This window comes from Pleuronectes platessa, chromosome 20, assembly GCF_947347685.1.
Source record: "Pleuronectes platessa chromosome 20, fPlePla1.1, whole genome shotgun sequence".
NCBI classification, from domain to species: Eukaryota; Metazoa; Chordata; class Actinopteri; order Pleuronectiformes; family Pleuronectidae; genus Pleuronectes; species Pleuronectes platessa.
In genome coordinates this window covers 13,125,786-13,153,123 of record NC_070645.1, presented here as the reverse complement: position 1 = coordinate 13,153,123, position 27,338 = coordinate 13,125,786, and the positions used below count along the sequence as shown (strand labels likewise).

Below are 27,338 nucleotides of genomic sequence, written 5' to 3'. Positions count from 1 at the left end.
GGAACGAAAGAGCATTTCTGAAAGGATGTGGGGGAAGGAGGTTGAAGGCAGACAAGATAACAAGTAACGCAAAATTACACTTCAGATGTCAGGTTTTGATGCATAGTATTCAAATACCGGCCGTGAGAAGATGTAACCTCAGTGTTTACGCAGGCTCATAACACAAAGCAATGGTGGGAATTCACAAAGTAACATTGGTAAGTTGTCATCGTTTCCCAAATGTCCACTTTTACAAGCACACAGATGGGTACATGGGTTTTTGAAAATCTGAAGTTTGGATGTTGCCAAACCTGGATGTTTGCAGTCCGTAGTTAGGACCGTGGCAGTGGTACCACACATTATCCAAGAGCACATGAAACACCTCGGCCCATGATTCCACACATTCGTTAAAAGGGAGTTTTGCTCCTTCCAGGAACTGTTTGGAGTCTACACCGAACTCTGTGGAGTTTCTCGAGATAATGTCTTTTGTCTGTTGAATAAATAACAGCAGGTTTTCTCTCACGAATGCAAGGTGAGGACCTAAATGCAAATAACAAAGCTTGTTAATAAACTGTGCAGGGATAAGACAATGGAAATGCGGAAACACAGAAAGAGAACTGACGAGACAAAGTGGCAGTGCACTAGTGCAGGGAATGTAATGAGCAGGGACAATGACAGTAAGTACGGTGAACAGAAATGAGACACAAGGGTCAGTGCCAAAAAATAACGTGACTCAAAATGTTACATTTCTTGTTTCATCAGAATAGAACCATTACGTTCATCTTCATGAGTTTTTTTATAGGATATGGGCTGAAGATCTTTGTAGTGTTTCTAGCAAAGGGAGACTTTGCTAGACTTTGGAGAGGCGGTGGACTAGTGGCAGAAACTTGGACTATGGGCAGAAAAGGTCTCAACCCTGTCTAGTGCCCCTGAGCAAGGCACCTTAGTCCCCCAGCATCTGCTCCCCGGGCACCGTACATGGTTGCTCACTGCTCTGTGTGTCATGCACCAGATGGGTTAAAAGCAGAGGTTAAATTTACCTACAATTGCATGAGTGTCCCTGTGCATGTCTGTGCATGTGTTTGGGATAAATAAATGTATCTTAATCTTAATCTTTTGACCTATTGTGGTGCAACAAAAAGAAGTTAACAGGGCAGAGACAACACATGCAAGCACATTTAATTGATCTGCCAATCAAGCTTTGTTGTGGGTCATTGGAGTGTCTGCTAATGTTAGCCTATACATGGTTCTAGGACCAGGAAATACAGTGGATCTGCTATTTGTAGACATGGATTTTACACTGAACAAAACCTAAAACCTCAGAAACATATGTCACCCACTCAGTTCCTTCTCGGACTCCTTGACTACTAATGTGGTCAGAAAGCTTGTTGGCCTGACATGCTAAAAACTGCAGCTGAAGTTTTGACCTAATGATTTAAGAGAAGCAAACAAGAAAAAGCCAAAGCGTTTTGATCGCCACCTGGTGGTAAGCTGCAGTATAAGTAATAAATGCTGTCTCCTCCATGTTAGCAGATATGGATCAATCTAAAAAGTCAATGTACATGTCAGATAACTTTTTCTCAAGAAGGGTTTCTGTCATTTGTGTAGTTTTTATCACACAGTACATATATTGAAATACCTCAGACTCATGTAGCATTCCAACAGAAAGTGGTGCAACACTGGCCATGTGTCATACTGGCCTCCTGCTGAAGAGAAGCACAGGTAAACAACCATTAATCTCTGTGAGAGTCTCCTTTATGTGTTTCACTGGGGCCAAGGCAACAGCTTGACCTCTGCTGACCCCAAAAAAGCTGCTTTCAGCTGCTGCACTGTGCTGCGCTAATAAAAGTGCAGGATATATGGGCCTTAACCGGAGAGGGGCCATTAGGCAGCGCAGGTTAAATGAAAATGTATTACTCTGGTTCATGTTGCAATTACTCACGTTCTGAGCTAATGACAGCAGGAGGAGGAGGAGGAGGGCACCTGGCTGTGTAGGTCCCGACCAAGGATATTGTTTATGCTGTTAATGTTCCTAAAAAGGAAACACAATTTCTTTCACGATCACACACACACACACACACTCCAGCAAACAAGCACTGTGTGAGGAAGCAGAGAGCCTTTCCCTCATTATAACCTAGACAGATCCTGCGACACATACAGACCAGGGCCGGCGAAGCAAAGTGGGGTTTGTGGACCAAATACTTTTTTTCACTTTAACACCCACACTGCACTCTGCTCAGTGCACAACTACACGTGTACACACAAACTGAACTAAACTGCTCGTGTCACCGCCGGAGGATGGGAACACGCAGTGCACAAAGGGCCGGGAGTTGTGAGCGAGAACAGTTCCACACACTGGGTCTATATTTATGGAGATGGAGGGAGAAGATAATGAGTAAGAGCCCGAGGGAAAAAAGCACCAGTCCAAACATAGCTGGACATATAATGCCTTTGTCTAAAAGCAGAGAGGCAATTTCACCACTGAACAGCACTGTGATGAGAACCAATGAAGTGTTATCCCTAAGAGTGTAATTTCATTTCATCACACACTCGGACACACACACACACAAGCACACAGACGGAGTGGCCGCGGTCGGTAAACTGGCTTGACCTCACTGTCTCTCTTGTCAGTAACTGTGTGTAAAACGTATCCCAGCACAGCTCGGATAAACACTGGACGGCTCCTGTTTCACATCCACGCCACAATAAGTGCCAGGGCTGCACCGCTGGGATCGAACATCTGACGCACTGATTGTTATCACCCCATGCTTGTACTAATGTTAACAAAGTCCAGCAGCTCCACGGCTCGCTGATGGACACGTACCGTCTCGTTTGTTCAACCCGTATTAAAAAAAAAAAAAATGTGGTTGGATCATGTGCAGGACTTCAGGCCGAGTTCATCTCAGGTATCCCAAGGACTGGAGGACTGATGAGAAGTCAACTCAACTGAACCTGACGACGCTCTGACAGGTATTTGAACGACATAGTCAAAAGATAAGCAGGTTGTCCAAACATGATAGGGATCTAAATTCATTTTATAGCCTACACTGCCTATGTGCATTTTATTTGGATTGACGCGTGGTTACATGCGTTGATATGAGAAGCCAAAAGCTCCTCACCTCTAATAAGATCTAAACTTTGATGCCAAACTTTGTTTTCCAGAAGGAATTCAAATATTTCAGTAACAAACTGTAAACCTAAACATCACTGTCTTAGCTGACAAAAAATGTCTCCATCCCCACTAGTTTTGAAATGCCTCTTGAAATTGATTGAACTTTTAGATGTTAATGAGGCTTAACGTTCCTCCCACCTACCTTATGTCCCTTGTGTACAAAACAAGTTAGTCTCAGTTGTCGATCAAAAATTTTGACCATGTTTTATCACGTCAAATAACTAATAAAAACCAAACTTACCTGAAAAAAACAAACACTTGAAAGAAAACAAAATGTATCTGTGAGAAAATGTATTTGTCTTTCACTTTCTTTGTTTGGTCTGTCCCAACCACATACATGGAGGAGGTGGGGTTTATGGTTTATACTGCAGCCAGCCACCAGGGGGTTATTGAGGCACTCTGGCTTCACCTTTGGGGAGATGTCATGTCGTCCATCTTTATATACAGTCTGTGATTGAAACCAGAGAACTGAAGGGTTCACACTTACACAGAATTATGTCAGTCAATTAGCTTTTCCAGCCGGTGGATGTTGTTTCCTTTGGACAGAGCCAGACCAACTGTTTCCCCTCGTTTCCAATCTCTAAATTAAGCTAAGCTAAGCTAACCAGTTGCCAAACTTTTTTCTTCATATTTCTGATTCACACAGACATGTGTGGTGCCACAGCTCGGAAATTACCAAACATTTCTAAACATATTTCCCAAGATGTCAAACTTTTTCCTTTAAAGCATATTTCAAGTTGCGGAAGTTTTTCTACCTTTCAAAACTGTTCTTTTCTTTACATGAAACACAAAGTTAGGTTTTCTTTTCTTTTTATGTTGTGGCAGATGCTCAGTTGATCAAATTCAACTGGTTTAACCTTGATATCCTCGGGTATGAATTATTAAAAAGAATACTTTGCGGTTTGCTTTACTGTGACATAACTTGAGGATATTCTGTGTGTTCAAGTTGCCTCTTGCTGTTCAAACCAGACTGAGCAGCACAGTCCAACACTCAGCAGAGCGGCAGACGAGCAGAGCGTATCCCAGATGGTCTACGTACAAGTGAAAAGACGAGCAGATAACTGGGAAGCAGCTCTTATTCATGTTGTGATCATTTTATTCATTCTGTCGGGACACGTTTCTCCGTTGTCCCAAAGTCTTATACAAAGATGTCCGATTAGTTTGATCCAGAAAACAGGAAGAAGAAAATAATAAAAACAGAAAGCAGTATTTGATCATGAAAACAGACACATTCAAAGGCTGCGAGGACACGATGTGTTTGCTAACGCTCGTTTTTTTTGTGTCTTGAGGCCAATTTCCTTCGCCAGTCATCCTTCAGATCTCACAAAGATATAACACCTGACTTATCCGTTTTTATTCTTAGTACCTGGAGGTAAGGGGGGGGCAGGGGGGGGTTACACTTGAAATGTACAAAAATAAATGCAAAACGTATTTTCAAGAACAGAAAAACCAAAGCCGGTCGTACAGTTAATGCTTGCATGCACGTTGACACAGGCACTGATCTCGACTTGGTGGCTCACTAAGGTGGGTCCTCAGTCAGGAGACAAAGAGCATTCTGGGAACTGTGAGCTCTCTCAAACAAGGCAGTCAACAGGCCGTCTTTAAAAAAAAAGAAAAAAAAAGTCTGTCCAATCACATACAACCATAAACAATGACCAGTTTGGATGCACAAAGTGAGGGGAATTATGGGCCACGGACCAAATAATCAGCAAATGCAATAATAAGACTGTCAAACTCTTGATGAACTTGTGTCATGTTGAAATAATAAAAGTAATAGATAAAAATAGTGGCTTTACTCCAGAACCTTCCATCATCTTGTTACAATACAGTACGTTTCTCTCAATACAGGCTGACCCTAGTTTTTTATGTCCAGAACTCTCAGCAAACCAGTGCTGAGGCCACTGGGTAACGTAATAAAATACAGAAATACTAATCACAAGAAGCTCTGAATTAGCTCCTTTACAAAAAAACAAACAAACAAACAGTGGTATACAAAAAAAAACATTAAAATAACACCAAGAACAGCGAAAACCAAGCACAAGTATGATCTATAATTAAGGCGAGTTAAAATATTGCAGAATAATTTGGCCCCTGTGTCTCGAACAGACTGCCACAACAGTCAAGAGCTCCCCGACTCCTAAATCTCCACAATGATCCAGAGAAGGGAAGAAAGGTTGAATCCAAAAGATAAAAAAAGGAACAAAAAAGTAAGGAGAAAAAACGTGATCCTCTTTGGAGAGAAATTGATTTTATTTGGTTTCGTTTGGTCTCTTCCTCAGGAGCGTGTTAAAGGGAGCAGTGAGGACCTCGAAATAAAACAACTGACATTTTTAAAAATAAAATATAAGGAGGACTGAAGATTGTTGATGTGGTGTTAATCTGAGATTCTTCATCTTCTGAGCGCACAATGACGTTAGTGGGTGTGTGGGTTGGTTGGGGGAGGGGGGCACAGAGATCAGAAAATATAAAACTGCTGTTTAATCAACAACCTGATATGACAGATGCAGATGCAGCGTCCCCCTTGAACGTCCCCCCTCTGGGTACGAGCAGTCGGCCACACGGAGAAAAGGGGGAGGGGACAGGAAGTCTGAGATACAAAGTGATGTCGACCCTCCTGTTTTTTTTTGTTTTTTTGGGGACCGGGACTCAAGGTCATTCAGGTAAAGACCGCCCCCCCCACAAAGTGACCCCTGCCCCCTTTGTTTGTAAAAAGGCCGGGGTTAGAGGAGTCAACTTTAAGTCCAGAGGGGCGGCGTCTGCGGGTCAGAGCGAAGCAACAGATCACCCAAACCGAGGCGGCGCGGCTGAGCGTCGTCCAATAGAAGTCCACTGTCCTTGTCTTTGTGAAAGTGGGGGCTTGCCGTCCTGTTTTCACCAGTCTCTCCTCACGCCCCCTAGCCCAACCCGCTCGTCCGTCCGTTTGTCTCAGACCCACTCCTGCATGGAGCGCTTACAGTAAAGTATGTGACGCGGCGTGCCCTTCCTCTTGAACTGCACCACGGTGTACACCAGCACCAGCAGGCAAAGCGCGAGCACGCAGGGGATGACGATGGCGACCGCCTTCACCGTGTTGGCCTCGTTGTCCAGCTCGATCACGACGTCTGTGTTGCCGTCGTCAGCCGGCGGACGGCCGGGGTCGATGGGCATCTGGTCGCAGCCCATGAACTCCTTGAGGATGGAGCGTGGGTAGCCCGGCTCCACCCGGAGGAACTGGTTGTTGAACTTCCAGTACTCCTTCCCCTTGTAGAAGTAGGTAAAACCTGAGGCGACAGAAACAGAGCAAAGTGATTCACTGAGCACGTAACTCAACACAGTCACTGATTACAGCCAACCTCAGTGATGGTCGTGGCTCGAGTGTGGACAGGGTTGCAGAACATTGTACCACGGAAAACCAGCAATGGTGAAAAGCATTTATTTTCTTGCACTGAGAACAAGGTGGAGCCGTGACGGAGAGCAAGTGTTCACAATGTTTTGAAATCTCCGCTGGTAGTTGATTTTTTAACTGATACAGAATCAGGAACAGAAAGTTAGCGACTGTGTCAATGTTTTCAAACACCTCACTTTTTGTCTGTCAACAGAAAAATGCATCCCGCAGTTTTCAGACAAAAATGAAGCCAAGGGCATTTCCAAATTTCTCCAACCCGCCTAAAAAGCTCCCAAGTATAGTGGACGCTAGGTGTAATCATAGAAATGATGCAATTTCGGATTTACTCTAACGCCTCTTTTACACAAAATGTAGCCGGCATACCTATCTTTTTTTATAAAATGTGGGTAATGTCTTCTCCCATTGCCAGTCCAGGAGTTGGACCCATCTGCTTTTTTGCCCCAGCGCTGCCATGTTCGACATCACAACGCTCTGACAACTGAGTCACTCTCTCACCTCGCTGTCTTGCCAAAGTAACACGTTCTCCCAAGTGTCTTGTTTCCATCACAGCTAAACGAAACCAGAGATGACAAAACCAACGTCTACAGTGCCCAGGAGTGAATGCTGATTGCAACCATTCCCATTGCAGACAAAAGACAGATGTTAGTGGGTGATAGTGGGTTATTTGACCAGTGGAAAAGGGGCGTTAAGTTGCTCTTTTAAAGTAAAAACCAAATTGAGGGGTGAGGGTTACGGTGCCTTGAATAAACTGGATAAAACAAGGATGCTTTAAAAGTGCCTTGTGCTCTGAATGAATATCGCAGACAGTTGTGAAAGACGATTCGATAATGACGCAGGAGCATCAACCCGACACAGGAACAACATTTAGAATCTGTTCGTCTGTGTTTGTTCACGTATCTGCAAACTGGGTGGAGCACGACGCCCTGCAAACTCAGGGAGATCATTTTCTTTCTATTTAAAACCCTGAATAAACTTTCTCCTAACAACAGCGGGAAAACAGACTCCCCCCTCAAACCAGTTGACAAACAATGAGTTAGTGTCTGCCGTCTGAGCCACTGTTTCCGACGACTCGTCCCTCGGGACTAATTATATCTGGTCATAGGAGAGAAAACACAACGACCCGGGAGCCAAGGCCCACAGCTCGTATCACACAACAACACAACAGATGTCATCCAGAGGCGAGAAGCTCCGGCTGCTTTTCAAATCACAGGAGTGACGGGGGAAGTGTCCCAGTAACAAATGAATGAATCTACCTATGGAGTGAGTCACTCTTCATGTGCTGATGCCCCCCCTCTGGAGGAAAAGTCAGGTTATTTCTCTTATCGCTCCGAGATAAAATGGTGACAGAAGCCAGAAAACATCACTTTATCAAATCTATACACACAAGAGCCGCATACAGCTCAGTAATCTGGTGATATACACATCAAATGGCAATATGAAAATGTCTGTTGCTTTATTTTCAGCTCTGTTGTTTATGCCATTGTGTCACAAATCACTTTTTAAAACAATAACCACATGATTTTCCACATGAAAATCATGTGGTAAATGTAATTTCAAGGCAGGTAATCTTAGAGAAGACTTCCCGAGGGGCACTGAGGAGGGTGAACGTGACACAGAACAGGGGGAAGACTCGACCGAGACCAAACCAGGAAGGTACGGTTCTAGAAAAATAATTAAAAAACTGAATAAGATAACAAATAGTTTTCTTTAACCATGATCATAACTTTGTTAAATTAAAGGTTCGGCAATCAACTCTGCTGCCTCCTAAATGTCACTGACCCAGAAAGGCATGCTGGGAAAAGACAAGGTGCAGTGTGTGAAAGTGGGTCTAACAGCCGGGCAGTATCCTCAGGCCCTCCTCTTCCTCGCTTGCCACATTTACACCTTTCTCCCTGTTATTTATTATTCATGCATTCTTTTTGGGGCAAACGATGGAGAAACGCTCCGAACTTGGAGTCAGATGGTGAAACAGATGAAGTGAAACGAGGTCATCGCCTCTGAAATCAGTCAGGGGAGGTTTGTGGTGACGGATGTGATGAAGCACAGGACAAGGTTTTAAAAGATTCATCTAGAAGGAGAGGGAACTATCAAAGAGCACAAAGCAGAAGCCCAGATACAGTGGTGTTTATAGAGCTCAAAAGCCTGGTTCCATAAGTTAAAATCCTTTTCATTTTCTGAATAGAGATTTTGATGATCAGTCAAATATTTCCACCATGCAATGTGGACATACTACAAGCTACGAGATTGTGAAACAATGTTATATTCCTCTGTAGGAGCCACGAGTCCCTAAGATATCAACTGCTTTTAAAGAAAAACCTGTTCAGGGGAAGGACTACCCACAATCGTCAGGTATAATGGTAATGTCTGATTGGTGGAGCTAGCTGTTACCATGGAAGTGTTCACCACAACCATGAAAACGATTGGGTCTCAGTTCCTTCACTCCACTTCTAGTATAATTTGTTTTCTGGCTTCAATGGAGAAAATAGGAATTAACTTCTGGAAACAGAGCTGTTCTAAAAGTGGGCGGTCACTGCTACGCTCTATAGGATTTAACTGTAATAATGTTTACTTTTATTGAAGGTAAGTTTCTGTCTGTAAAACATCCTCAAGATTCTCTGTTATAAACTAAATCACACGTCTGACGGCATTTTACGGAATACAGTTTGATATTTTAGGGCGAGAGGTGAGACCGGCTGAGCTGTTGTGGGTTATCGTGGGTCATGACCCTGAGGCCCCCCCCCCCCCCCCCCCACTCGGCTCTGCAACGTGTTACCTCACACACACTGTTATGGTACCCGGTCCATGTCTGCGTATCTGGGTCAGTGAGATGAGCAGAGGCACTTGACATGCTGTCTGCGAACAGCCGCCGAACCAACGCTGGCTGACACACACACACGCGAGAGGGAAACACGTGATGCACACAAACGCCCACCATCCCCTCGGATATCGATCCACCCTTCATGCTCTGAGTGATGCCAGCTCCACCTGGCCTCGCCAGCAGACCCGCCCGGCTACGGATCTGGCGGCGGATACACGGGGCAGATGGCCTGAGCGTTGAGCACCACCTGTCCTGCCTTTTCCAACCTGGGAGCTGCCAAGACCAGGTCCAAACCCACCTGGCACGACACAGCCAATGGGAAGAGCTGCTTCCGTCTTCACACCATTTAAGTGGCCAATGGGTGAGCTGTTCCGACATGTTTCAATCCCACCTCCCCCACCGGTGTCGAGGCCCAACTGGCTCTGACCGGAATGAGCGCCCAGTGGTGGTCTTGTACTTTCTACTTTCCACAATCCTGCTCCAACTGGGTTTTACGGCTGACTGAGCAGGATGGACTTACTGTGGAACATTATGATTATGAAACAAATAAAAAAAAGGCCCTTTTGGATATAATCACCGAAAAATACGTAATCAGTCTGTTTCTCCTGGTGCTGCCTGTGTGGACACACTAACCTCCATGTAGTAACTGGGGCAAATTTCAATCAATGTCACCCTGGTTTACCCCCTGCACGGCGTACACCAGTGACCGGCTGAAATCAATTCTGCCTGGCACGTGAACCGCACTGTTTTGCCAAGTCAGAGTATTGGACAGGACAAATCGTACCATTGGCTTTGTCGACGAAGGCCCCCTGTGGCGAGTCAGGCACACCTCTCCACACTGTGACAGGTTTAGGATAGCCGGGGTCCATGGTTCTCATCTCCTCGTTGTAGCGCCAGTACCTGAACCACAACAAAAGATGAGCCGCAAGAAGACAGAGCAAGAACTGTGTGTATATGAGGGCTGGAGTAAATAGGTTGAAGCTGACAGCAGACGGCGTCAGTTTCATATCTAGTGTCTCACACATGTCAGATTTAAGGTTTCTAAAGGTTTAGAGACACGATGAAAACATGCTCCTACATCCTGGAACTCAGGCCCAGTTTTTAAGGATCTGAAGCATCAAGATTCACAAATGATCTGTATTTAAAAAGTGTCTCAGATTCGCACCCACCTGTCCCCTTTAAAGAAGTAGGTCTTGGCCACGTCCTCCCACCACACGGCCGTGTCGATGCTCTGGGCCGGCATGCCATTGCCAAACTGGGTGATGTCCTTCGGGTATCCGGCCTGCAAGACGGTGTCCTTAAACACCCAGAACTGCTTTCCTGCATGCCGAGAAAAGAGAAAGAGAAGGGTTGGGAATAAATTAAGTGGAGAAGGACAAGGTACAGCAGGGATTACCCTCCAGGAGCCGAAGAACATGACAAGGGCAACAAACAGCAGGCAATAACCTGTTGCCTTGTATTAACGTGTTTGATGTTGACGTTTGCCTCATTTAAAATAGGACTGGGACATGTGGCGAGTTCTCCTTGCCCTTGCTTAGAGGCTCTGGGAGTTTCTCGGTGCAGGAGACCGAGCCGGTGGCTGCTCAGCTGAGATAAAATGACACAGCAGGGACTGTTGGCGACCAAAGAGTCACATTGAAACCTTTCATTTATTATTAATTTATTTATTTAAAGTTTACATGTCAAAGGAAACTAAGCACGTACCTGAACAACAGGATATTCAGAAGCTTTGTGAGAATGTTGGTGAAAAGTTCGAAACTATGAAATATTTTTGCAAGTTTTGGCTGAAGTGGGGCTACGATGTGCTGAACACCCCGCTCCCATCTCTCTCTCCCCCTCCCACACACCCATATGACTGACACACCAATAAGCTAGTTATTATTATCTAGCTTGTCTAGTTATGAGCGACGACTCCAGTAGCAGCACACGTCTGTTTGTTTCTGAGAGGCGAGACCACGCTCGTCACGATCGGCTGAGGAAACCACGTCTGAGGAGCATGGTGGTCCCGAGCTTTTTGAAAATCGAAGGCACCGAGGCCTCTACTCCATACCATATTTATGTTGCAATAGTGTGTGTGTTTGTGGGTGTGTGTGTGTGTGTGTGTGTGAGACGGCCGGAGCATCAGCAACCTTGTTTGAGGACAGGGAGAGAAGGAGAGGATGGGGGGGGGGGGGTTCTCTGAATGGTGCACAATGTGGGGGTTTAGGGGTTTAGTTTCAGCATAAATTTAAAAATGGACGCAGCTTTCCAGCCTTATAAAAATCAAATAATAATAAATGTGAGCACAGTATAATTGAGATTACAGCTCATTAAACATATTCCCATTTGCAGCATCTCTTCAATCGAGTTTGTGACATCCTTTTTTTTCTCCCTCCTCCCCTGCTTCCTGTGTCGTACGCAGTTTACATTTCGCGTTTCTGAAACAGAGTGACCTCAGGAAGTGTTGGTCTTCATCACTGGTGACGAAAAGCGGGAAGAGAGGAAGCGTTGGAGGTTTACTGGAGAAAAACGTAATAGAAAGACGGGGATGACGAAGGTTTGGGAGAGGAAAGGAAGAGGATATTAATTATTCCTTTTCTGACTCATGCTGCACACGATATTTTAGCGTCATTTCAAATTATGAATCATGGATATGAAGCCAGCACATCTGACATTTAACCCCAGTATTTCCAGTGAATGGAGCGATGGGGGAACAGTAGGACAGGATGTTGGCTGAGTGCACGAGGGGAGGACAGACCCGCAGTGGCCTCTTGCTCAGGAGGAAACTCCCGTCATTTTGCCTCTTTCTCTTACAATGCTGCACTCATTCTGGGTCGCACTTCCTCTGACCCCGACACGGACACTCACATGCAAACACACCACGCCCTGACACCCATTCCTACAAAGAACAGTTCAACCTGATTCACAAAGTAGAATCATCCTCCGCTCCTTCCTTCCTCCCTCCCTCCCTCCCTCCCTCTCTTCGACATTAAATTAGATTCTCCTTTTTATTCAGTTAGAGTTAACTCCGCAGACCCCCACCCCCCCCCCCCACATAAGAGTCTGGCTTCATCTTCAGAGCTGTGAGGGCTGCTTTGATGTAGCAAGGGCTCCTGCATCTGCTGCAGTGTAACGACTAATCCATGACGAGTGTATACAGAGCGTTGTATAGGGTGAAGATTTGTTCCGAAAAGAGGCTCCTCCTCCTTATATAATCACAGATACACACACGCACACACTCTCACACACACACACACAGGAATTCTGCAACGTTCATCCCTGCTGCTGACCTCCTGCGCCAAAATGCTGCTTGTGCTGCTCCGAGATCAGTGATACTCACTCATAACTTTTGTCCCACAGCCTCACACAGTTACACAGAGTGTGAGGCTGTGCAGTTAATAAACTAGGTCAATACCTGCAGGGGAAAGCTGGTTTGATTTCCAAAGGCATCAAGCGGATCATTAGTTTACTGCACTATAATGTGGAGTTACAGTAATTTGAAAAAGTGTTTTGGAAAATACAACAAATGCACATGTTAAATTATTATTATTTCCAGATGTCAACCACTAGGGACTGAAATTACATCAACTTATTAAATCATGGTACATATTATAACTTTTTTATATCTATGCAGACATTGTCATCACATTACAGTTAAAGTAGTAGAGCTCTCAGACACATTCAAAAAGATACATACAAGGGTATGTTATAAAATGTAATGATAAAATAATTTATACTGGAAATTATTGTTATGGGCCTTTCGTTCCTGCATTTGTGCATTTGTGTGTCAGGGCACTAGATCTGAAAATCTGCGAGTACAATTCAAACCCAGCTCCCTGTGGTATTTAAACAGCCTCTTGCTGACAATTCAGTCCGGGCCAAAACAATTTTCAAATAAGCAACGCTCAGGCCACAATTTTCTCGCCGAACCATAACAAGCCTCGGAGAAAACTAACTGAGCCACAACAGAAGCGGACATGCAGGTAGTCTTCTTTATTTTGTGTTTGAACCCAATGCAAGACCGAATGGGAATATCATTGTGAGGCCGGGTATCAATACTCAACTCAACTATAACAAATGTCAGCAATGTTGTTAAGCAGCGGATTAGCGACCATACTTTCACACTTGTTTCACTGTACAGTCCTGACCCTGTATGTGTTAGCATACTTTTGCTTTCCTGTGCTGAATTCCCCCGTTAACTCCTGATGGAAAATGACTGACTGAATACTGGCACCAGGCTGCACCGGAGGAATGAGGAACACATGCTGAAACTATTTCTAATGCCGTTGCGTCTGTTCACTGACCTGCTCTGTGAAGCCTGAACAGCACAAAGTCAGTCAGAGTCTCAGCTGTGACTTCAAGACTCTAAAGCCTCCTTCTGTGCCTTTATTTGAGGAGCAGTCGTCAGGACTGGAGCTGTTAGCCCGTATGCAAAACGCCTGCCTGAACAAGGACCTTCGGTGGTGCTGCATTTTGTCCCCTGACCCGATTTTCTCCCAAATTTTTTACTCCAAATGGGGACAGACAGACAGAATTAGGCCTTTTGGGAAATCAGTGGTGCAATGAGGAATGGCATTCTGTTGTTTCAGTTTTTTTCTAGATCTGTGCCACCCCAGCCCGGGAAGAGAGAGCAGGGTGGAGTAATGCGAGCTGGTGGCGCGCACTGGGACCGATAGTCTGAGTTTCCAGGAATTGTTTGGAGATGAAAATAGAAACTTGTTTGAGTGAAGATTTGTAGTTTATGCCCCAGCAGACTTTGTTTGCTTACCTACGTCTTCTTTCCCGAACACATTAACTCTCTATCTCTGGCTGCTTCTTCCTCTGGAGTGTAGGCAAAGGAGTTACAAGACTGAGATGTTTGTGTGCTGCCTCTTTCAAGTGACTTAAGACACAATTAGCTTTAAATCTCTGTGCTTTGGGGCCAGTTTAGTCTAAATTTGAATGTGCAGACAAATCATTTCCCAAACGGTAGAGAAATCAGAAGCACAGACTGTAAGGGGTGAAAGAAATTCCAAAATATATACAGAGAGATGGGTATTGTTAGGATATTATCAGTACCAATATCGACAGCTTAGCGATACTCTTAATAATACTACTTTAGAATTTGGTGCAAATATAAAGACATGACTTGTAGAAGTGTCAAAAGAGAGAACAGTTATTTATTGTTTCCTGAGTTTCCCGTATAGGAAGGAGGGAGCAACTTAAAGTAATCTCACACGGCAGATTGTCAAAGCTAATCACCTGACAACTTTTTCATCAGGGAATCAGGAAATTATATTGTTTAGAAGCTTATGAATATTTCTGTACCGATCAACGAGAAACTGGTACCAATTTAGTGCTGGTTCTAGCTATGCATGTTCATTATGTTTAGCTACAGTTATGGACAAAATGAAATGTAGCGGTAACGTTGACATCAGTATTATTAAATATCAGAACCAGACTGTGGCAGTACAGCGCTGTAATCTTCCACAGATTTACACTGAACTCGCCCAAATAAGATCAAGGCCTCTGTGTGAGTGAGCACGGTGACATACATTCAAGATGAAAACCCTCTCTTTGTTTCTGAGGTCAGACACACATATGGAAAATGTGTGTGGAATACTAAAAGGGCATGTGCCATACAAGCCGACAAAACCGCAGTCATGTGAACAGGCCATATCGAGGAATTCCTGTGGATGAATAATATACGAGTTGAATGAGCTGAGAGGCTAATGGAAACCAGGATGGTGCGGTCGCGTATTCGGTTTGGGATTACAAATCTGAAGGATGACGACGAATCCAAGCCTATTGAGGCGATCTTACCTTTGAAGAAGACGAACTTGCCCTCGTTGTTCTCGTAGACGGCGTCTATCTTGGGCGGCAGGCCCCTCCAGAAGATACTGATGAGCATGGGGTACCCCGTCATCACAGAGTTATCTCTCACCCGCCAAAACCAGTGGTCCTGGAAGAGAACACAGGAAGCACAGCAGACACTTAAAAACGAGTGCGTGTCCTTTATAGTTTTCTTCACATTTGAAAGTCTCTACTGTGTAGGACGTAATCTAGAAGTAGTGTAGGACTGCCTCTACTGTGTGGGACATAGAGGCAAAGTAACTAGTATATGTAGTGGAGTATAAGCACAAGGTAGTGTTTAAGAGTAACTAATGTACATATAGATATTTATTTTTTGGCTAATTAGTTATTCGATGTAATAAAAATAGGGTGAAACGTCATGATTGACAGCTCAGACAAACTCACGATTGGTCGCACATACCAGAGGGACCTCCCTACTGTGGCTCCATCGCCCAATTGCTACAGTGCAGCCTCTGGCTCCAAGTGAGCAAGATGGCAGCGTTCGTATCCAGGATGTTATGGCTTCATTTCTGAATAGCGGGAGGAAGATGGAGACGCCTCGTCTATCTTTATAAACAGTCCATGTAGGGGATATGTATGCAAAGTTACTTGTAATTAAAGCTGCAAATAAATTTAGGGAAGTAGAAGTACAAGGCAGTATAAAGTACATGTACCTCATTATTTAAGGATTAAGAGTTACTCCGCACAAATGTACATCAACTAAAAAAAGACTTGGCTGTGTGAGTTCATAAATATACAGTCAGTGTGTCAGAGGATTGGTGAATTACATTAGTTTTTAGATAAAGCTCCTTAGGGTAGAGTTTTAATTAGTTCAGAGTTTCCTTACACCAAACAACCCACGGCCCTGAGGCAGAGGAAGACATACAATGAACTCTGCACGATGTAGCACAGTTGGCAGCAGCTTATAACATCTGATACCGGTGAACTCAGGCCAGCCTCTTGCTCTGCGGCTCTCAACAAAAACCTGCAGGCGATGATCAACCCCGGGCCGCTGCTTTGACAGCCGGGATACCTTTAAGATCCGCACATTCTTTCTGGGGTTGCCTTGAAAGCCTGGGCGACCGTCACAGAACGTGTAAGCTAGGAAAACCATCAAGTGACAGGGGCAAAGTGATAGCCAGGAGCTTTGTGAGAAGCCAAGAGTCTCTTATTTCCTTCAGGGTGGGGAGAGGGCGAGCGTGAGCGCGGCCAAGTGGAAGGTGTGCCTTTTTGATGTTGGATGAAACTTGATGACATAGGGGGGCCGGGGGGAGACCCAGCTGTGAAAGCCATTAGGACTCAGGGAGATGTCCCACCCTTTGGCAATGGACGGTCAATTGAGCGCACAGAGAGTCCGTGGCCAAAAAGCCTGAGCTCGTAGCCAGGGAGGCAGGGCCGGAGAGAGGGGGAGACAACACATCATCACACGCTGCCTCATTCACTGTGAAAGCTAAATAAACAGCCCATTTATCAAACTGCCCTCCTTCTCTCTCTGTGTAATCCAATTGTTTCTCTGGGACTCGTCACTCTCCCTGGACTCTTCCTCTTCTTTCTTTTCATTTCCCCTCATCTTTCATACCAATTCCTCCTCTCTTGCTCTTCCTCACTCACTCTATACATGCTGCCCCCATAGATTTCAGTTGTTCAGCATTTTCTCCAGTACAAGGCCTGGCCCAGTAATTGAAAACAGATCAAGCTGTGAAAACCAACCTATTCAAAATCCCTTTGACTTTATATAAGAGAAAATGTTTCCTCTCTCGCCCTGCCGTCCCACTCCCACTTTGAAAATAAAGCTCGGCCGAGCAAGCTTCACTAGAGGAACATTTCAGCCGCCGCTGTGCAGACGCAGGAACGTCTAGAATAAGCACAGTGGATTGGGTCTAGGCTGAAGCTGGAAATACTATACTCAGCTTGTTCATGTTCTCTGCTCTGAGAGAACGGGTGGTGCTGGGTCTGTCACATATGCTGTGTTATGGTGTATGATAATGCACCCAGAGCAATGTGGCTAAATTACCACACTCTCTAAAGGAAGGTGCAGCCACAAACTGCAGGAGCTGCCGGGCTGACCTGAGCTGAGAGTTGTGTTAATGCTGTGCTACACATGACTGCAGCGGCAAAGGCCTGCTGAGCTGATAAGCAACAGATGAATTATGGGATGGCAAGGTTTCACCTAGATTTTAATAAACAGGTACATGGATCAAGACGTTTGAACACGGCAGCGCCACTCAAAGATTAAGGCAGAAATATATTGCAAAACCCTTTAAACAGACATAAAGGCAACAGATGGATCGCCGAACAAACAAACTAAGCAGAGGTGCACAGGCCCACAGGGGTCAGGGGTCACAGGGAGAAAGAAACAAATCTTACTGTTCCTCTATCTACCAATTCCAGAAATCTCTGTCAGTCTCGAAAATCTCAAGAATCACACTTGGCATGAGTGTGGTTAAGAGTCGGAGGAAGTGCAGTCACGAATTTTGGGCAATATTTTCAATAGCGATAAACTAAACAGAGTTGAACATGTCCTCCCTGCCATTGTCTCATAATCTGACCTTGATATTTTATTACTGATCATTGTCAGACAGTATGTTCCTACAGACTGAGCATCTTTAAATCTACTTCAGGTTTAGCTAACAACGTGTTTACCCTCCGCTCAGTGACTTCCTGTTATGTCCTTCACAGCTCCAAACTGAATAAAAGACGGCTGATGTGGTGTCTTCTCATCACCTGAAGGAAATAAAAAGCTTTACAAGGCTGGTACCCTTCTGCGAATTCCACTTCAAACTACAAACAAGAAGCTTGAGCAAAATCTTTTTGGGGGAGAATCAAAAAGCAAAGACTTTCTATGAAATGCTCCTTTTATTAAGCAGCACAGTGCTGATCACGGACCAGTTTACCAGACATCTGTAACCTTCAATCATTTTATATTATTTATGATACTTAAACACAACCGAGGCAACTAAAAAACTTGTGCCTTTTGTTTAAAATAGGGGACGGGTCCAGCTGTAGCTCTGAGGTTAAATCCAAAGCATTGTCATCAGCAGAGTCCAGGTCAGCCCTGTGCAAGCATCTGCTGCTGTGGATATGACAGTGGTGTTGGGCTGACCGGGCTGCTGACCTCTCACTCGGTTAATGCCGTGGACACAATTGGCCGGATTGAGGGCAGAGCGCAGGTGTAAATAATTCACAGCCGGAAGCCTGAGATCAGAGTTTAACAGCATTTCTGGCCAAAAGGTCAATGTTTTACCGCTGAGGAAAATAACTGCAGAATATCTGTTTTTTGTCTTTCAGCACGTGCACAGTTGTGTAGTGATTTCTTTGCACAAACATCTGCAACTAAACTCATCCGAACTAAATCAGGCACAACCCTTGAAATCCAGCCACTACAGTAATGAACAGTGATGCAGCGTCTGAAGCTGCAGCTGTTTCTTTCTGTTATGGATCACTGTTCCACCTGCATGGAAGTGTGTTGGCAACGCCTCTGCCGCTGTGTTTTAAGAGAGGTGCTCCCAGAAGAACGTCTTGTACAATACAGGCGAGAGAGTCCTCTGCAGAACAAAGTATGTACCATTGTCTATAGATTGCTGTTGATCTCTGCTGTAAATGGACAGTATTTATAAAGCGCTTTTCTAGTCTTATCAGATGCTCAAAGCACTTTATCCATTTACACACACATTCATACAGCGCTTCTCTACACAGCGCTTTTTGTCAGCAGTTTCTCTTGCCCAAGGAGTCTTCGGAATGCAGACTGGCAGTGTTGGGGATTCAATTCACGGACTCTCTGGTTTTGTGCACAAACAACCAAGCCACCCTTGTTATGCTATAAATACACAGTAACTATACAAAAGTAGCTGATCACACAGAAAATATCCAATAATAAATTGAGACGTTTCTTTACTTTTGTGTCATGTGTCGAATTTTGATAAATTACAAATAACTGTATAACAATGACGCACTAATTAAAACACAATTCATGCTAAATGCCTCAGAGCGCCAATAAAAGCAGTCAAATGAATCTTGAGGGACAAACTGAGAATTGAGCACATTGTGATTGATTATCTGTTAAACAGTCATTAGTCATATGTTCCTGGGCGCTATTAACTGTAGAGATACAAGAAAACTTTAAAGTGAAGATGTGTAGAAGTGGATTTGAAAGATGTGTCCACAGAGAAAATGAGGCACAGATTCTTCATGGCTCCTCTATTTCACACGATGGTTTCTGAGAGTTAGAGGAATAGATCGATACCAAGGCATCTGTGAGATCTTAACTCTGTGTGCCGGATATAAGAAATGATAAAACTGGCTTGTTATTAAAATTGAGAGGCCTTGCCTATGCTAAGCTAGGCCAATCACTTCCTGACTGTGACTTTTAGACATTAGAGTTTTATTGATCTTTCTATCTAACATCATTCACAGTTTCTTTCTCGCAAATTCTGACATTTGTGAACTTAATATTAGGTGAAGTTGACTTGTTTTGGAAAGTTACAAACTTGTGCCATTGAACGTGATATCATACTTCATGTCCATCTCGCTCTTGGCTGGGACAGAGACACTAAGACGGCTGGACAGCTTACTGCTCCCTTGACCACTGTGTTCTCATTAAGGGACGTTGAAATCAAAAGTGCGTCTCCGACCTCGGTGACCAAGTGGTCGATCCTGAACAGTAAGGGACCCTGCGGCATCCCACAGTCCCCTGCTCAAGTTTTGTCCACACGATAGAAGGACGTGTCTCTCAGTGAGTGAGCGTGGGGCTGTTGGAGAGGCTGGAACTTTTCATAGGTCTCAGGATGAGAGCCGGTCATGGACTGATGATGGCGGCTTTGGTCTCAATTTTACCCGACTGCAGTGACAGAGGCTGTGCAGCTCGGCGCAGGAGAGCCATGCATCATAATTAGTCACCGTTACATGACAGCCGGGTGAACTCTTACTTTCAATCATTCATCCTGACAGTATCCTTGACGGCTAAATTCCAATCAGGTCATGCTTAAGTTCAAGTGAATATTTCTGCAAGATGTCATGGGTGCTCGTGAAATATCACATTCAAAATAAAATGAAGTCACTAAGCAATAGGTCCACCAGAGACAAGTCAGTTCACCTTGGAGTCCAACTGAACATTTAGACCAATTTTGAGTAAATTCCCTCAAGGTGTTCCTGAGATGGAGATAAAGGGGAACAAATAAACATTTAGTCTTTCGTGCTAATTTCTGTTTCTTATAATTTACTTTGTACTGATTTTCAAAACAATTGTTCAATAATAAAATATAATTTATTTGAATTTTCCAACTCTGTAAACTGACAAATTGCCACAAACTCTGTGTCCATATACTGTACAGCACTCAGAGCCTGATGGGAAATGGGTAGATCCTTGGGGATTTGCTGGAGAAACCTGGTTATCTACACATGTATATTATTTGGTTTGTGGTTTTACAGAAGGTTGGACCTGATCTGGCCACAATCGTAAAATTGGTAGCTGTGTAATTTTAGTGGGACATTTACTGGCGACACTGGATCCAAGCAGCTGCACACGGTCCTCTGTGAACTTTCACTGACCCTCCGTCGCCGCAGTGAGGGAGAAAAACGAGCCGCTGTAAAAAACACCACCTTAGGCAGCGTGACTCCCTGCCCAGCTCTTTAGATCAACTTCCTCGTATAAGTCAGGCTCCTCTCAGTGTTGACCTCGTGATGCCAACTTCTGTGGTGGCTCTGTTCAGACGGTGTGGCTCGGTCGCCATTTTTATACTTGATTGAGTTAAAGTAGCCTGACTTATTCTAAATGAGTCATTCATTGCCTATTCAAGCTAAGTAATAAAGAGTAAAGCATTAACCTTTTACCTCCTTTACTGGGATTAATCACTAAAGTTAATTGTACAGGGTCTCGTGTAGCTTTCCTTCTCGTTAATGCATTGACTGGAACCTTTAAATCCAAACTGTATTACATAATAAAACACTTTAAGAAGTGGAAGGTTTTGAAGACAGTCTCCTCTGTTGCAGGGGTTGTGCACATCATTAACGTTACTAACCTCAGCTCGGAAAAGGCTCTGAGAGTCTGGAAAGATCTTAGTGACAACCTGGATGTTCCCAGTAGTACTAAAAAATCTGTATGTTTACTTAGTATTAGGAAATGTCTTGTGTTATCTGTTGTGCCTGTGCACTTTATACGTTTCACTGTGGGAGAGTGGGAAACGTCGTATCGATTCCTTGTATGTTCTGAACATGTTAAGAAATTGACAATAAAGCTTTTTTATCTTTATCTTTAGAATGATATTTACTAAGATGTAAACTGTTGTAAAGACGTACATCTATACTAGAGAGTTGATACCCAGCCTAAGCCCATTGGAACCAGTTGGGACCCTACATGCTGGACTGGGTTTGGACAAAAATGTTGATATAATATTTGGTTTGGGTTTGTTCAAGTTGGTTGGGCTATATTGATTTACTTAACGGCATATGTCTGTAGTCAGGAAAAATAAGCAATAACCATGTGTTTCAACATAACACAAACTCAGCTGATATTTACTGCATCGGGCTCAGGTTGGGTTCGGACAACAAAAAACGGACTACCTGTCGAGCCAGGTCTTCTCCTGGCTTTGCACGGGTTCGGACAAACACACTTTGTACATTCAATGGCAGAAAACTTAACAGAGGTAATAGTCTGAGATGTGGTGTGAATGGTTTCTCTTCTGCTAACAATTAACAAGAACTGCCCAAAACATTGACTTCACTCAAATGATTCTATGAAAATCTAAATAACATGAGTAAAATCTTAGCCAAACAAAGCTCAGACAGGTTCAACAAACTTGGCCTCTGCGCTCCCAGTGTGTTTGACCTGATAAACCCTCCTGCAGTCTTTACTCTAAACACCCCTTCTTTACCTTGCTGGACCACCTGTGGACCTTAGGGCTCTCTGACTGCTGAGATGTCTGCTGTAATCACTTGACTCTTCGAAAACAATTAAGAGGGGATGGTGAGTGTAGCCAAGTCGTGCAGGACAAAAAGACCTGCAGCTGAAGTAACCAAGCCGACAATTAATCCGACAATACAGCAAAGAGGAAATCAGCCTCATAAACAACAGTAACAAGAGACAAAAACTCAAATGAATTTGAAACAAGGAGCTGTAAATCCTTCAGGCAGCCATCATTTAACCAGTCCTCTCAATCGTGCATTGACCTTGCTGAGCTCCAAAGGACGTAAATCAAGCTCTGTGTCACTGATTGTGATTCCAGAGATGAACGCATCAAGATGAAACCTCGGTGTTGTTGGAGGAAACTGGCACAACTCACACTGCGAGGAAAGAAATATGAGGACCACCTGCTCCTCCTGTGAAACACACTCACTGAGTAAATCCAAGTCAAACCTGTGATCCCTTCTTGATTTCCCCTCACTAACCACACTTGATTCACCAGCTGGGACGTGGATAATGCTAACGCTTGAGGAAATCATCGGCGTCCTGATGTTACTGGTGGTCCTAATGATGTGAACGCAGTGGATTTACAGCAGCACTTAGATGTGTTCCCTCGCATCCGCCCACCTACACCTTTGGCATAGTGGGAGACGAAGTTTCTACAAAACGGCCAGAAGAGACCAACTTTCATCAAAGCCTCCAAACTGATGGAGCCACGAGCTATTACAGGCACTCCTACTCATTTAGCCTCCTGTCAGAACCTCTACTGTTTTATCTTTGATGTTTCATATCGATACTAACACTCTTAATATTTGTTGGTTTGAAGGTTTCAGGTACTGTATGTCTTTTCTCAAGGTTGCAGCGTGGACAGTGGAATAATACATTTTTAATAATACATTTCCCTCAACATAAATGGTTATCTGTGCAACAGCTGCTGTTTTTGTAGTTATTACATTAAAATAATCAGTTATGACACATTAAAGTAGAGGCACTGGCCCACTTTGACCAGTCATTCTTTTAAAAATAGTGGGAAGACATTTCATTAGTGCACTGACACATGCAAATTAAATTTTCTAAAAGCGAGTGTTACAGTAGATGCACCGTCCCCGTCTATAAAAAGCCATCGCTTCCTCAGAGATCAGCCGAAATCTCATGATCTTCAGGACATGAGCTACTACAGTCACCACATGTATGTAGAGCAGTGAAACAAGTGGATATTAGTTCCACCACAAAACTGACACAGCACCAACATTTACGTGGCTTCCAGACATGCACTGAAAGACAACTACATTTAAGAACTGTTGGTGCTAAGACGCAACAGCGGTGTGATTTCGCCTCCTGTTTGCTCTACCCAGGAGCCACCTCTTGCCTGAATGCTCCGGAAATGTTTTTGTTCTCCTGCTACGTTCGTCATGTGTGAAAGGCAAAGCCCGGACACGATTTTCCATTCTTCATGTCTGAAAAAAGCTTTAGTTAAGTACCTCCACAGGTAGCAGCTCTGGCTCCCGGCACACTGGTGGCGGTGCTGGTGGAGGTGGTGGCGGGGGCAGAGAGGACAGAAAGGGTTTTTCCCCCGAGCTCCACAAGCTTCTTATTTAACCAATGAAAACCATCTATTTATATCTCCTTAGAGAAAATACAGCTACACTCACATGAAGCATCAGAGGCCCTCTTTCTCTTCTCTGTGGAGAACATAGGATCGCTTTGTGCTGCCCCCAGGTTTCTCCCTGTTCCTTTCTGCATGTTTCCAAGGTCTTGTGCTCATAAGCTTAACCAAGGATAAAGATGCATTAAGGGACATGTGTGCTTTTTCTCTTGCTCTGAAAACCAGGCAGTGTGTTGGAAGAAAGGAAAACTGTGCTGCACCGCACTCATACTTAGTAAAACACCAGCTTTGTCCAAAATTCCTTCTAAATTGGCCTCAAGTAACCTGGAAAAAGCTCATTTTAGACATAATGGTTTCTATAATTATGCAATAAAATACAGAGGGATAATAAATATTTAAGATAACATTTCTACAAGCTATAACCAGACTATCAGCTTTCTCTCCAGCCAACTTTTCTACTAAGGTGTAATGACTTACATTTCATCCAAGTAAGCTTTTCTTCACTATGCACATACCGCAATAAACATGAAGCAGATTATCAGAAAAGCTCCCATTCACTGTATATTTAGGTAATCCTCCAAGTTCTGAAAAAACTTATACCATATTCAACTACTGTCAGCTGCAGCTCTCTCTCTCCACTGGGCGTTTTCAGACCTACAGGCCATTTGCACTGGTCTGTATCCAGGGATGGGATGTTGGTTTGTTGCTTTCATCTGCAGATTAGTTTTATTCTATAGCCACAAATCTCCTCAGGTATATGTTGTTGGTTTGGAAATATTATGAAACTACCCACAGTTCTCCAGAGTAGCTCTGGCATGTGTTGTCATGCTTCTCAGAGATTCTGGCTGTTGGTAAAGCGGCTCCAAGGTTTAAAAGCTCCAGAAGTAAATGTGTTTGTTCCATTTCACAGACTCTCACCTTGAAGACGAACATCTCCCTCCTGAGGATGGCCAGTGTGTTGAAGCCGCCATCGCAGATGTTGGGTTTAGCATTGGGGTGGGACGGCCTGTCCCCTGGGGGCAGCCTCGGAGGTCGCGTCTGCCTGTCTGGCTTACGGGGGTCTGAGGGAAGATGAGAGCGGGGTGGGGGCGCTGTCGGCAAAGGCTTAGTGGGCTGGAGAATCTTATCGGGAGGCCCTGGAGGAAATGAGAACAGGTTTTTTTTAAAGTCAGTATATGTGATACATACTTAGTATCTTCTACCAGCAACACATTTATGACTCATGGGAGGAAGATCATAAATAACTGTGTACGCATTGAAACAAACCCTGATTCACTACATGTACATCAGCAGCTCAGAAGAAAACAATACGTTGAGATGAACAGAAGGGTTTTAATAATGTGCTAAATTTACACAGTGAGGTAAAAATAAAGTGTTCTGAGGAGACATGCCCTGGTGTCATTTAACATTCATGAATTACATGAGAGAAGGAGAGCGAGAGGCAGGGCGAGCGAGCGTGTTGTGACCATGAATAATTGACAACGCGTGAATATGACAGAGAAAGTGTGAAGACGAGGATGTGAGCTGCCATGGGCTGACTGGGGCCTACAGATGCAGGACTACAAGACTGCAGTTTGAAAGATGAAAACATGACAAACAACCCCCCCCCCCCCCCACATACCCTAATGAAAAGTATCAATGAGTAACGATGGGGTACAGACTGTAGATAAAAGTCTGCTGTAACCAGACGTGATAAAGGATTTCACATGCCAGCGAACGCAGAGGATAAACAAACTGGATAAGGCGCCAGTGGAGTAGATCTATAGTGAGCAATCAAAGGATAAACCAACATATAAGTTGAACAAGAAGATCGAGGGGGGGGGGGGGGGGGGGGGGGGCTACATGAGAGGGAACTAAATCCCCTGTAATACGCCCCAGATTGCAGTTATGTAATCAAACCCACAGTCAGCTGGACATGTAGCAAACATGCACTTGCACACTCACACAAACAACAACAACATGATGAGAAACCATGACAACAGACTGGAGGCCTTTACTCATGTGATGAGTTTGCACGTTAGTTCAGATCTGTTTTCAGTTAACGCGAGCTTTCAAATCAGTGACGTAATCTCACTAAACAATACTTGGGATATAATTTTGTGGAGACCAAGGTCGATCCAAGGTTTCACTATTTATCTGACCAATCACAATGCATGTTGTTGACAACATTACATTTTGAAGGTGTAGAAGTAGAACAAAAAACAATTTCCTACTCTATAAAGTCTGATTTAAATTTGATTCAGTATTTAATTTAATATATTTGTCTTTCACCATCGCTCACAGTTTTTTTTTTGTCATTAAAAGGATTTGTTGTTGCAGACTTGAAGCTAGGATCAAAGAACCGGCGACCCAACTCTTCATATAAATATAAACACACAGCAGTGTATCAGTATCTGGATGATTAAATCCATATCAGTTGCAAATCAAATGAAGGTCTGCAGCTTTTTGTTCCTTTAGTTTCCAAGTGGATTTTATTATATTTATTTATATTAGACATCAGAGATAATGAAATCATATCAACACCTGTCTGGTGTCTGTGTGTTCAGGTGGTAAGGACGTCCTTCATGTAGATTCAAACTTTAATGTGAAGAGACTTCCCTGTCTGAGCGAAGAGCTGCCACCGCTTATCCTGTCCTTCAACTCTGGTTGCAACAGCGAGGAGGAGGAGGAGGGAGGAAGGAGCGACTTGATAGTTCGCCCAGGCCTGCCACTCCCAGAGGGACAAACCCTGACCATGTAAGCAGATGGCAGCCTCTTGTGTTAATGTGCTAATGTGCACCAGAGTCATCTCAGCAGAGTGCGACTGTTTTGCAGCCCTGCAGCTGTAAGGGGCAACACTGACACTGTTTCCAAACTTAAATGTCAAACTGAGGTTGGGACCACAGTGTGACAATTTGTATAAGAAATGGAAAACTGATGGGTATCTTCACAGCACACCGACAAGACTGGAACACCACATCAAGCAGCACACGAGCACACAGGGTTTTCTATTAATTACCTAGATTGTGGCGGCATGCCATAGCCTCATTTGTCCTGCCACAGTTTCATAATGATCTGAAATGTTTTTTTACTCTTCTTTTATAATATAAACGTTTTAGATACAACTTTTGATGATAGTATTTTGCACTGTTACGTCGTTGTAAGCTGTGTGCAGTGCGCTTGGCCCCTCTCTCTCACTTTCAAAAATATTGATCTGTTGGTCAAGGTCGGACTGTGCAGTCAGCAATACCAGGAGAAACCCCACTGAACCATGAAAACATCCATCAAGTTTTGACCATCCCAAGCAGGCAGGTAGACCTCATCATAACACTATCTTGTCACTCAAGTCAGATGAGGTGTACTGTGTGCATGTTTAATGGCCAGGCCTACCTCAGTCCTCAGCATAGCAGACAGCACGACTATATGTGCACATATTCTAACTGTTCAACTGATTAATAAGTCAACATTCTTATTGTTGGTTAATGGTTGATAATGAGTTTACCTGGTGTGAGAGTTACTGAAGCATGCAAACATTGTCTTATTTCAAGCAGTCACTGTGGGATCAGCAGGTCGTCCCAGTGTGTTAATGTCCACTGTTAATGTTTATACAGATTATTCTGGAGAGGACCGGGACCAGACTGATAATCACACCAACGTCATTGCAGGCCAGGGCTGGTTATATGTGTTTCA

At 44.0% G+C, this 27,338-nt stretch overlaps 1 protein-coding gene across 1 annotated transcript in view; it reads right to left on the bottom strand.

Annotated features, from left to right (window-relative positions):
* Positions 1 to 4,224: 4,224 nt before the first annotated feature.
* Positions 4,225 to 27,338, bottom strand: part of LOC128425982 (matrix metalloproteinase-16) — a 63,398-nt gene continuing 40,284 nt past the window's right edge. The window contains exons 6-10 of the mRNA XM_053412830.1: positions 24,588 to 24,805; positions 15,136 to 15,274; positions 10,524 to 10,674; positions 10,139 to 10,254; positions 4,225 to 6,411 (exon numbers count right to left, since the gene is read on the bottom strand). Of these exons, the coding sequence (XP_053268805.1) occupies positions 6,077 to 6,411; positions 10,139 to 10,254; positions 10,524 to 10,674; positions 15,136 to 15,274; positions 24,588 to 24,805 (959 nt within the window). The 3' untranslated portion in view covers positions 4,225 to 6,076. The remainder of the gene's footprint in view (positions 6,412 to 10,138; positions 10,255 to 10,523; positions 10,675 to 15,135; positions 15,275 to 24,587; positions 24,806 to 27,338) is intronic.